Below are 12,436 nucleotides of genomic sequence, written 5' to 3' on the forward strand. Positions count from 1 at the left end.
GTGCACTGCCTGCTATACTGGGTATCTGTTTTGTCATCTGCAATTTCACTTCTGAGGATTTAAGCAGGCACTGAAAACTGCAGGTTCAGCATGCCACGAGTGTAATTTGTGGTAGATGGCAGAACAGAGAGATCGAATGGTGAGAAGATTTGTACAAAAATATGCAGAATGTACAAGCCCAAATGATTGATTCCTCGTCTTCTGATTTAATCACATGGAAGAAAGTCATTACTGTCTATCCACCTGGAATAGTGCAGCAAATGCTATTTCACAGCTCGCAAAGCAGGAGAATTCTTCAAGGCCGTAGAAAGCTGAAGTAATTAACCAGGCTTTAAATAGAGCTTCAGGATTTTGGCTTGGACAGTTTCCTATGTAGAAGTCCTAGCTTTTGAAGCAACCAAGTCACTTGCTGTAATGTGTTACGTTGATTAGCTTTTTCCATTCAGTTTTAGCAGGTTTGCAAGTACTTTGCTTGCATATGCTTCCTAGCGAGGACTTGGCTTAGGCTGAGGTTTTGTTTGGGATTTTTGTTTTGTTTAGTTGAGGGAGCTATGAAGGTTTTGTGGTTTTTTTTTGTGTTTTTTTTTTTTTTTTTTTTTTTTTTTTTTGTTTTGTTTTGTTGTTTTTGTTGGTTTTTTTTTTTTTTTTTTACCAGTTTTCCATGTAATTTGTTTATTGGTGCCTGGTTAGGTCAACAGAAATACCTGATAGCATTAATTTTTGTCTTGGCTCTGAAGAGGAAGTCATTGGGTGTCATAGGAGATGGCAGTGATGGAAATGGTGAAAGTGACAGTGCAGATCTGAGGCGGACAGTGCTGTGCTCTGGCCGTCTCCTGTCTGAGTTGTGTCCTTTAAACACCATATCCAGTTTGTGTGAGTTAAAACAGCCTTGAGGCTGCCAGGGATAGAACAGAAAACTACAGAAAAATAAGCAGCTGGCTTCTCTGGTTGTTTTTGCTCTTTAGGTCTGCCTTGGAGGCATTCCTAGGACTTTGTTTCCTGTTGTAACAAGTGCAGGCTGTTATCACAAAAGATGATGTCCTCTGTGTTGGATCTAGTGATAGTGTGACTGTAGGATGTTCATCTTTACCAAAGGGCAAAAGAGCAGTTTTGTGGAGTGAGCAAGCAGAGTTGAAGCATCCTTTGGATGTGCTGTTACTTAACATAACTCCTGTGAAAGGGAGAGCCTCTGCAGCAGGTCTGCTCATCTCTGCATCTGCGCTGTCCCTGTGGCTTTCACCGGGGCTGGAGGGTGGCAGAGGCAGACACAGAGGCACAGCAGCAGGCTCAGCCCCCATGGCAAGGGAGAAGGGAGCTGCTCTTGGTGAGTGGTCTTACCTGAGTTGACCTTGATGGAGGAGGCTCCTCTAGGGAGTAACTGGTCCTTCTCACACTGGGCCTTCCGTGCCCTGAGTGATGACAGTGTCTCACCATTGATTATCAGGTCTCTCTTCCCTCTGCCAGTGGAAGGGATGGAAGAAGGCTGTAAAGGCTTTTTCATAGCCAGTCTGAGGATGACTGTGATCTCTGCAGCCTGCAGCAGCCAGAGAGACTCAATGAGGCAGAAGCTAAAACTGGGTGACACCAGGATTTACCCTCTTCAGCACCTTCCCCTGTTAAGGAGCAAATAATGAGCTTGCCTGAAGAGATCCTGAGCCAGCTGTGTGGCAATGAACAATAGTTGGGTGTAGGTTCCTCAGGTTATGGGGGTTGTCATGTCCCTTCCACGCTGACAGTGAAAGCAGTTTCCATGAGAAAGACCAAGCCCTCCTCATGGCCGAGGGCATGTTATGGTTTCCTGGCAATCTTTCCGTGTAGTGAAAGGTGACAAAGTACTGAGGAAGACAGATGTTTAATTTGAATCTTTTTGGCATGTTTAATGATTCTCAGATGCTTTTTTTTAATTCTAACATGGTATGTAAAATATCAGTTTTGACTGAGTACTTCCCCAGCTACATTACTGATCTGAGGACTTGAATTCTTGAGAGATTTAGTTCTGTCACAGAACTAAAAACAGAACTGTTTTTAGTTCTGTGACAGTGGGACAAAGATGCTGACTAAATGTTGTAATTAGAATCCTTAGGAGTCATGTTTTCTGTGAACAGCAGAATTTGCTGAAGCTTGACATCCAGTGTCTGTCTCATCTGGGTTCTTCACCCACCTCCTTACTTTGAGAGAACATTTAGTAACACTTCTTTTAATACTTCAGATGTGTTTGGAATTAGAAGGTGCTAATAAATATTGACTTGTGACATCACATAAGACTCACTTATTTTAGAACTGTGAAAGATAAAAAGAAATATGGTTTTTTTTTCACTTGACATTTTGTGTTGTCAGGCTTCTTTTTTTGCACATTTAGGAGTTTAAAAAATCAAAAGAATAAAATATACATCTTTTTTGAAATTGTTGCTTTGTCTGAAGAACTGGAGCTTCAAAAATGTGTTGTCAGCTTCATAATAAATTCTTAGGGTGAGCAGTATTATAACTTTGTTACAATGCCTTTGTAAGCTTTTATTTGAACACTTCTGAAAGGAAAACAGCATGTACTTTCAGCAGGTATTCTGTTCTTTTTTAGTACTGTGGAATGTCTGACTTGTGAAAATATAAAACTAAAATTGTATTTACAGTGAAGCAAACAGATCTTGAGTCTGATGCATAGCAGCTAAGCCAGCCTGGGATTTGAGTTGTTGTATAATAAAATTTGGGGGTTGGTTTATATAACAAGTTTAAAGCACTTGAGTCGAGCTTCACTGTTTCATAGGAAACTAAGAATAGTGATTGGAAAGTTTTTACAAGTGTTTGTGGCTTAGAATTGGGTGACATCTCTCAAGTCATATTCTACTCCCGCTCTTGCAGAAAAGCAAAGGGTACTTATAAAATTTAGCAAGCTACAAGTTAAACTTGTAAGGAAAAGAGATCTCTGAAGGCAGTTTCTGAGTCTCATTCTAGTAATGAGTCTATGAACATTATTCAGCCTTTAAGCCAAAATTAATCATGACTAATTTGTACCCATTTGTACTTATCATAATATTGTTAGTTAAAATAGCTGTTCTCTTCTGCTCTCATTTTAAAGAGAGAGATAGAGGCTGTTTCTTCTGTGCTTTGTTTTGGCAGGCTATTAGCATTTTGTCTTGGCTTGCTGCTTTTCTTTGAGCAGTAGGCTCTCCCTTCCTTTGGGTGTAGGCTTAGGCTTTCTTTGCCCTGTTGCAGTTGAATTTAATCTTCCCAGAATGGGTCAGAATTACACATAATATTTCAGGTAATGGCTTATTGCTGCCTATACTCATTTGTTGTAGGAGTAATTCCACTGGCACCTTACTTATTACAGGATGAGTAAAATTTGTCATTTCTCTTTCCAGTCTGAAAGTTGCCTTTCTGCATCAACTGCAGTCTGCTTTGTGTTCCAAGGCTCTGCTTGCTCATTTTTGCATTTCAAGGCCATGGCATGGCTTAATGTATGATGTTTGTTTTTGGATCCCTTGGTGAAACTGATGAGAACCTTTTTGAAGCATGAGATGACAATTAGAGTTGGAATTTATGCTGTCAAACTAGCCACGTAATGCAACAGTGACTTTTGTTTAAATGAGTATTTGGTTGATACTGCCAATGGCTTTGTGTGTAGCCAGTTTTCTGACTGTCCTAGGGCTTGGTAGAGGTGCTGCATGGCACTCAAAGGAAGGCGGTCAGAGCAAGAAGCTGCTTTTTCTAAGATAGCTGATGTCCTGACATAGGGGAGACTCCTGGGCTGGGTTACCTGGCAAACTGCTCTAGCAGCTGTGCTCTGTTACTGGATTTTGGAATCATTTAGGTTTGGAAAGACCTGTATCAAGTCCAGCCATTAACCCAGTGCTGCCAAGTCCAGCGCTAAACCATGTCCCTCAGCACAACACATCTGCATGTCTTTCACATACCTCCAGGGATAGCAGTGCAGCCACTTTCCTGGGCATCCTGTTCCAGTCCTTGAGAAGCATTTTGGTGAAGTAATTTTTCCTGATAACTGATCTTAACCTCCTCAGTGCAACCTGAATTATAGAAGTAAGCATGGTAGTATTGCAAGGCTGCATTTGCAGGTTGACATTCCCTATGGACCACAAAGGGTTAGCAAGTGTCAAGAGCAAGGGTAAAATGCCATTTGCAGCAGAGCTAGAAATCCTCACTTACGTGAAGAGTGCTTTGTCTTAGCTTGTGAGAATTGTTGCAATCATGGAGAGCTTCACAGGAAATGTAGGAATATCACCAGAGGAAGCAGGTCATGTTCATAAAAATTGTGCTGACTTCAGCTCTTATTTTATGTGAAAGATAATTGTTGTTAGTGCAAGAAAAGATTGGTCTTAGTCATGCTGCAGTTTTCCTGGTTTCCTTACTGCTGCTGTTGATTATTTAATATCATCCTGTTTTACTTCACTTTCTCCTTGTTCCTGAAGCAATTTAAGAATTTTATGCATCATTGGGACACTAATTTACTGTCCCTCGGCTGACCCATGGCTGTGTGGAATGAGTATTTCGTCATTTCAAGAGGGAGGTGGAGGGATCTTAGTTTGAGCCCAGGACCTGCACAAAGGATGGATCTTGAACAGTATGAAAACTTGGGTAGGACCAGCCAGGGACAAACATGGGCTTCTAAAACAGATGTATTGGCATCTTTGTCATTTGCTGATTTCTAGTTCTTTGAAGGTCTGTTGGATGTCCCTTCTTTATAAGGGGGTACCCAGTCTAACTAATATAAGAGAAACCTTTCTGACTGAGGAAATAGATTTGAATCATCATATGATATGCAAATAAAAAGGAAGGCAATTTACTGAGAGCCAAACACATAATTTTTGTCTGCTTTCTGTTTGTGTTCTACAGAACTGAGCTAGGATAGACAGAAGTAGTTAGATAACAAAAGTCATTAGGCCAAAAAATACCCTTTATCATTAGCAGGCATCATAGTGATAGCTACAGCATGTTTCTTGCAGTCTGCTTTGTCTGAACTGTCTTTGTTTGAACTCTGTCAGCTGCTGGACACAAGTCGAGTCATCTGGTAGGAAAGGCATGTGGTTTATGGGCTAGAGAGGCCTGGTTCGTGGAGACTGAGGTTGCTGAAAATGCTCTTTGCAGTCCATGTGGTGTATTATCATCTGCATGAGCTCTTTCAGACACTTCAGAGACGCTGTTTGCATTTGTCACTGTGAACATTTCAACCTTTCCAATACAGTGACTCAGGAATCATCTGTCCCACTGCAGCAATCATTTCCTTATGCTGATGGATTTGCTGATACATGTTAGCCTTTCTGTTCACTGGGTTGTGGCTGTCTGGCTTTTGACTGAACTCATCAGGTTTTTTAAGCAAACTGAAAGAATGTGGATTTAACAGTTATTCAACACAAAAGGCAAAGGCAGAAACCAGCAAGAATGATAAACTGAGTGCACACATGCAGGAAGAGGTGCTGCCAGTGACAGTAGCAAAGGCCAGAACTCCTAACACAATGGTGGTGAGCTGCAGTAGGAACTTCTCAGGTATGCTCCTGAAGAGTGAGTGTCAGCTGGGACTGATGAGAAGGAAAGCAGGTTGCTATGGAATTTTTAGGAGGTTAGTGGGGGTTTTGGGTATTTAAGAGGATTGCTGGGAAGTTTAGAGGAAAAATAAAAGGCAGGAAGGTGGAGTGATGAGGAAAAAAGCAAGGAATGCTGTCAATCTCAAAAGTCTGCAAAGACTACCTTAGAACAAAGAAGGGAGAATTCTATCTATGTTGCCTCACTACACAGGGAATTCTTCTGCTGCATTACTTAAAAGTTTCTCATATTTGTGTCCAGCTTTGGTGATAGATTTTCTGTGTGTTCTCCAAGCTGAATCATATTTCATGTGAAGAGGGTGGATTTTTTTAGGTAGGTGATAGCTGCTACCTCAGGAATAAGGAGTAGGAGAGATTTAAAATGGGGTCAGACAAAAGGGAACATTACATTATTTTTAAGAGCTCTGACTCGTATCTGCATCTGTCATCAAGGAATATTTTGTTGTATCTGGTACAGATGTGTCCATTAGGTCACGGGAAACAAAGTATTTTCGTATGGACACAGTTGCTGAACTGTCATGTAATCTTCGCTATAGTTAATTTAACTTTTTAGCATAAATTTTATATGTGAATTTATGCTGATTAAAGAAAAAATACTTCAAGTACTGGCACAGTGTATTTTTAAACCCTGCAACATCATTCACCATTGAGAGGCTGGTCTTTGATGCTGTGCTGTGCCTGTCTTGCATGCAGTTAATCTTCTCCACACCAGCTTGTATGGTGGAGTGTGTTGAGTTTGTGGACTAAAGCAGTGCTGATAAGCCAGCAGTGCTTTGGCTATTGCTTATGGTGTTCAGGCTTTTTCTGTGTCCCATTCCTGCTCCCTCCTCCCTTTGCATGGAGACTGGCTGGGCACCAGTTCTCTTGGGGGAAGTTGTACATGATTACCTTCACATTGCTTCTGTTGTTTTTTGTTGTGGGTGTGGTGTTTAATTCCTCTTCTTTCACTTACTAAACTGTCTTACTCACAAATTTTCTTGAATTTTTGTTCTTCCATTCATGTCTGACTGAGAGAGGTGAGCAAGTGGCTCTGTGGGGTTTAGCTTCTGCCTGGGGTTAAATTACTACAGGCGATCCCCACCTGTAATTGATAAAAAAGTGCAAATAAGCATTTCTTGGTCTTTCCCATACTGATCTTACTCTTTCTTGGAATTACAGGCATTTAAAGAATTCCATACTTCTTGTAGATCCTGCCTTAAAGTGCCTCGATGTAGTGCTTTTACAAATCCTAGAGTTTTACCATGCTGAAACTCTACAGCCTTCTGCTTTGATTTCTATTTCTGCTTTATCTTCTCTGCACTATCTCCCTGTTTGATCTTGTACTTGAGGTAAAATTTTTGTGGGTTATAGGTCCTTTTTTCCAAGAAATGGCACACTGAAGACTGGTCAGTGAGTCATAATGCAAGTCTGTCTCAAATGAAATAGGAAAGAAGGAAACAAGCATACGTATATATACACTTCCACTTTACTATCTCAGTAGCAGCTAAAATTGTAGCACTTATGACAAAGGCATAAATAGAAAAGAATGAATTTTTTTTTGTTTCCTCTGTTACGTAGTGGGAAAATTATATTTTATTAAAAATAGATTGTCTCAGAAGTAAATTCTGTATTCAAAGAGTAGTTTAATTTTCTCTTGGCACTTTTTTAAAAAATAAAAAGCCCTAACAATTTGTTTTAGTGAGAAATGTTATCATTTTTGGCACATTGAACTGACAGGAATTTGACTAGTCTTGGGTAGTCACAGTTAACCACATTTTGCTTAGATAAAGCTTTTTTTCTTTCTTAGCAATTGAATGAGTACAGTATGATTGTAACATGACCATTAGACCTCAAATAGACTGATGCTGTCTGCATTCAGTTGTTGTGCTGTATCTCATCTATATTTTGCTTTTGGTGGGGTTCAAACTGTAGTTTCTGAAGCAGCTGAGCTGGTTTAATGGCTCACTGCTGCTGAAAGAAGATCCAGGTGTGTCCCTTTGCTAGGGGCTGTCTCTGCTGTTGGTACTCTGATTTGTTTCAGCTCAAGAGCTCTGTACCAGGATACCTTTCAGCCTTTGTGCATGCAGAGTAGTTTTCTCTTGAACTGGGTGCTGTTTTATGGGTGGCTTCTGTGACTGTACTCACTGGTGTAATCTTGTGGGTGTACTTACTGGTGTAGTCTGTGCTGTGCTCCAGAAGCTGGACCCTCTTCTGTGGAGAGTGGTGACCTTGTAGATCAGCAGAGTCCACCTTACAAACCACATCTTGGTTTAGCTGACCGCATTACCAGGCTCTACATCAGCCATCCCATTCAGTCTCAACTGACTGCAATGAAAATGCAGCTTTTTCAGATAATTGGAAGTGAGGAGAAAATGGGGTACCTCAAATAGGACTGTTGAAGATTACAGCCTATGCAAAAGGGCAGATGCCACAGCTGGCTGTTTGCAGAGTCATCTTGGTCCTGGGTAATAATGAGGTTTGCATGGAGTTGAGCTTTTAGAAAATGAGTAGGAAATGAATGCCCTGAGGGGGTTATGACCTGCTTTCAGCTCTGGTTTGAAACTAATGACTGGTTCTTTCATTAAAAAAAGTGGTTTTCTGTGGCTTGCAGATTTCAGCTTCTCTTGTTTGTGTTCTAAGTATACCAGCTCTGGATGTATGTATATAACTGTTGTGGGCTTTTTCTTTTGCAGTTGCTGCGGGAGCTCAAGCATCCAAATGTCATTTCTCTGCAAAAGGTGTTCCTTTCTCATGCTGACAGGAAAGTGTGGCTTCTCTTTGACTACGCTGAGCATGACCTCTGGGTAAGGTGAATTGTTTGTAGGTACCAGGCTTTGAGTTTTAATTGCAGCAGAGGGACAGTGTCAGGGGAGATGCACAAGTTTTAAGCACAACATAGCTGCTTACTCCATGTTTGTTGGAAGCATTTTCAGTACTAAAGGAAAAGCAATGGAAAATGTTAAGTAAACACACCACACAGTTAAACCTGTGATCTCTTTAAGAAGATAAAAAAACTCCAAAAAATCTGCACAAGTCAGCTATCAGTAGCTAGAAGTCTACTTAAATAAATGTAGATATAAACCCCTATTACAGCAAAAGTAGGATGCAGGAAAATGTATTGATTATGCAGGTGAATTCCCTTTTAAATCTTTTTTTTTTCAATAGGACATTTCAGAGTTTTAGTTGCATTGGTTGTCATCCATGAATGCATGAAATGAGAGTAGTGCCACTGTATATTTAATTCATACATTTCAGTGGGAAAATTTTTTCTCAACTCGTCTGCAGAAATTCCGTGTATTTGGGAGGAAAGCTATTTATTCCTAATTGCAAGATACAGCTTTCAAATATAAACCTGTTGGAGGCAAAGTAAATTTATTTTAAGACACAAGCTGAATTCCTCTGTTAACTCAATGTTTGTAAGCTTAATATGCATTTGGAATGCTTAAAAAATAAAATAGCATGGTAAAATGAAAAATACCATGCAGCCATGACTTCCCTGAAAAAAGGTGAGTGTGCCTCAAATTAATGCTGACGTACATAAGGAGAATTGCTCTCAATGCTACAAATGCTAACCTGAAAAGATGCTAAGATTTATATCAAAGGGTGCAACAGAAACAATTTGTAACGAGGGAAAATTATGAATGTGTACATGTGAAAATTGCACACTGAATCATGAGTTGTTTTTTTGTCAGCATGTCACTTAGTAAAAATCAAAACAAAACTAACTTTTTTTAAAAATGGTTTTCCTTATAGTTTGGAATTATTTGATTTGTCTAAGAACTAGTGTGTCAGTTTTCTTTTTGCTAAGCTAAATGAAAGATGTTTTCTTACTGTTAAATGTCTTGGAAGTTCTGATACTTGTTATTGAGGTTTTGTTACCAAAATAAAATTAGAGACAAAAAAGGTAGCCAGCAGCTGAAATGTTGAGACATTCTTAAGGCTGATAAACAGAAACAACATCATCTTGAGGAAATGGAGTGCAGTTGTTTTGTTTTGTTTTTATTTTAATATGATGGAAAAATAAGAGCACTCTTTTTTCCACTACTCCCCCATATTTATGATATGCTGAGCTACTGAGGTCTAGGAATGTTTGAGAGTTTTTTGTTTCAAAATGTGCTACAAGGCTTCATATTTGTTAGGGCTATTATTACTATGACCTGTTCTTGTTTGTATTTATATATTTCTGCTTTGTTTCATACTTAACCTAAATCACCACAGAAGTATTTCTGTTAATGAAACAGTGGTTTGTATGTAACTAACTTAGGAGTGGCCCTCAATTTTTAGCTTTATGCTTACATGCATGTACCTGTATGAACCCCAGAATTCCCCAGCTGCACCAACTCCTGGTTACTCACTGTATCTGTATGTGAGAGACTTGGTTGCAATGACTGGGGCTGGCTCTGTGCCCCAGAGAGCTGGCCGTGGATCAAGTGCTCCAGCACTTGTGTATTTAGGACAGCAGGTTTTAAGTAAGGCTGGGAAAGGGCTAGATAATACAGAGTGTATTAGAGCAGGAGCAAAAGAAGTCTGGGACAACCGTCCGTTTTCCTTCCTGTCTCTGAGAGTCACTTCTCTCTGTCCATTGTATGAAAATAACATTTATTATGGAGCTGGTGGAAGTGAGAGGTGAGAAGAGGTAAAACTTGTCGCTCAGGCTGAGGGATGCTTCTGCATGTGGTGCCTGGCTGAGAGTGCAGGGACTGTCCCATTTTCATCAGTGTTTTTTTGCTCTGTGTATCTCCATTTTTACCTTTGACAGGGCAGAAATGTGCCTGTTCCTGCCAGGAAAGCCAAACCTGGCTGCCTGAAGCGGAGGAGGGCAGGCTGTATGGAGCTGGGCTGCAGCAGGAGAGCAAAGGCAGTTTCCCAAAGGATGTTAGGTAGCTGGGTTAGCTAATTGGCACCTGGAACATGAGGAGTCATGAACGTAGGAAGAGCAGACGATAGAAGTTTGGTGCCAGGTTTTGGTAGACAAGAGCTGGGCTGTTTTGATGATCACACAAGTGTGAGCCATTACAGAAAAAAGTGTGAATATATTAGGAAGTTTGTTCTAGAAATTGCCTCTGTGTTTGAAGGAGGCAAACATGGAAATGGTTACCATGACTATGGCACACCTTGTTGTTGAACTTAGTGACACCTGGGGCTCAAGTACTAAGACAACACATCCTTTTGGGCTCCTCCTCGGTGCCAGACATCAATCCTTGTGTCTAAATTTAGAATTACTAAAGGTCCTTTTTCTGTGTCTGACTTGGTGGCTGACTTTCAGATGGACACATTTGTAGACTTGCTCTGTCAACAGCTTCTGTTCTGAGAGTACTGTGCTACAAGGATATAATAAATAAAGAAGGAATAATCTGGGCTTCTGATTTAAATGTATAAAATTTCTAATACAGTTTGCAAAAATTTCTGCTTGGCATTAGCTGTTGAATGTTACAGTCATTATTACTGTACGAGGAAACTTAGAAGTAAAATAATGTAGGAGGTAATACACTTGTAATTCTGTGATTTGATGTACAGGATATCAGCCTATCTTAACAAAAAGACTCCTGAAACAAAAATACCTCTAAAACCTGAAAGATCAGTGATCTAAAAGGAAATGTGTTTTGATGGTCATATTGGTTTTGTAATCCTCATAGTTTGCAGGGCTTAGCTGCTTTCTGGGGCTAAACCACAGCAAAAACTAGCTTAATTTTTGAGAGATTGCTTTGGGATGGTGATCACTTTACTAAGTACAGTATTAATTTTTTAGTACTTCAGGCCCATGTTTCTAGTTTGGAAAACAAATCATGAAAGGTTGAAAAACCCCTAAGAAGTTTGTGTAAGGAGTTGATGGCAATCTTTTTGTGTAAACATTGCACTTCTTTCATTTTCATTTCTTTTTTCCCCTTTGCAGCATATAATCAAGTTTCACAGGGCTTCTAAAGCAAACAAGAAACCAGTTCAGTTACCTCGGGGAATGGTGAAGTCGCTGTTATATCAGATCCTAGATGGTATTCACTACCTGCATGCTAACTGGGTGTTACACAGGGATTTGGTAAGTGGATCCTCAATGGGTTTTAGCACTGGGATGATGATTGAGGGCAAGGGTTGTTTTTCTTAATGAAAAACCACTGGGAAACAAAAGCCTTGGTGCTAAGAGCACGTACTAATAAATATATATTTTTACACTGCAGTCAGACGGCCTTGATTAGTAGAGTGGATTTTAAAAGCTGGCTGTGATCTGATATGCTTATGTGAGCAAGTGTATCAGATGGCTGTTTATGTTTTTTGATTTTCTAAATAAACTATTTTAAATGGGTTATTTAAATAACAGGCACATTGAGGTACAGAAAATGCCTGTAGTATCACTGCAGGCAAGAGAAATAACTAAATACAGCTTTGGTGTAGGTGGGGGAGAATGACTGGCTGTAAGAATTGCTGAAAAAAGATTTTTTTCTGAAATCATCAGTTTAATGTAGGAAAGTGATTTTTTCAAAGCCATTATTGTTTCCTAATGTTTATAATCTACCAGCAATATAGCCACACCAACTTTAGATGATTTCTGCAAGTAGACTAATGTTTATTCAAACTACACTATAAGGAAAACATTTTTAACCTGAGTTAGTGTCTTTAACCAGCAAATTCTTTTCAACTGGTGAATCACAGCAATTATTATATATTTGCCTTCAAAACAGGCCCACAGTAACTGGTCTTTTTTGTCTGTTGTCTTGAAATTGGGTAATTTCTCTGATCCACTTGTCTGTAGCTCTTACTCTTTGATAGCATTCTTTTTTTTCAATTTACTTCTAAGTGTGCCACTTATATATGATACTCTTATGTTAGTTTGACCTTTCATTCCTATGAGTCAGTATTGCCAGTGATATTCTGTGTTTAGTGAAGTAAGTCTGGCTTCCTTACTACTC

General features: G+C 39.7%; 1 protein-coding gene across 4 annotated transcripts in view; it reads left to right on the forward strand.

Moving 5' to 3' along the window:
* The window catches only part of CDK8 (cyclin dependent kinase 8), a 69,316-nt gene that overhangs the window by 22,596 nt on the left and 34,284 nt on the right, over positions 1 to 12,436 (forward strand). For all 4 annotated transcript variants that reach the window (XM_059466773.1, XM_059466774.1, XM_059466775.1 and 1 more), the window contains exons 3-4: positions 8,228 to 8,338; positions 11,428 to 11,568. In XM_059466773.1, coding sequence (XP_059322756.1) covers positions 8,228 to 8,338; positions 11,428 to 11,568 — 252 coding nt within the window. The remainder of the gene's footprint in view (positions 1 to 8,227; positions 8,339 to 11,427; positions 11,569 to 12,436) is intronic.

Source organism: Ammospiza nelsoni, chromosome 2 (assembly GCF_027579445.1).
Source record: "Ammospiza nelsoni isolate bAmmNel1 chromosome 2, bAmmNel1.pri, whole genome shotgun sequence".
NCBI classification, from domain to species: domain Eukaryota; kingdom Metazoa; phylum Chordata; class Aves; order Passeriformes; family Passerellidae; genus Ammospiza; species Ammospiza nelsoni.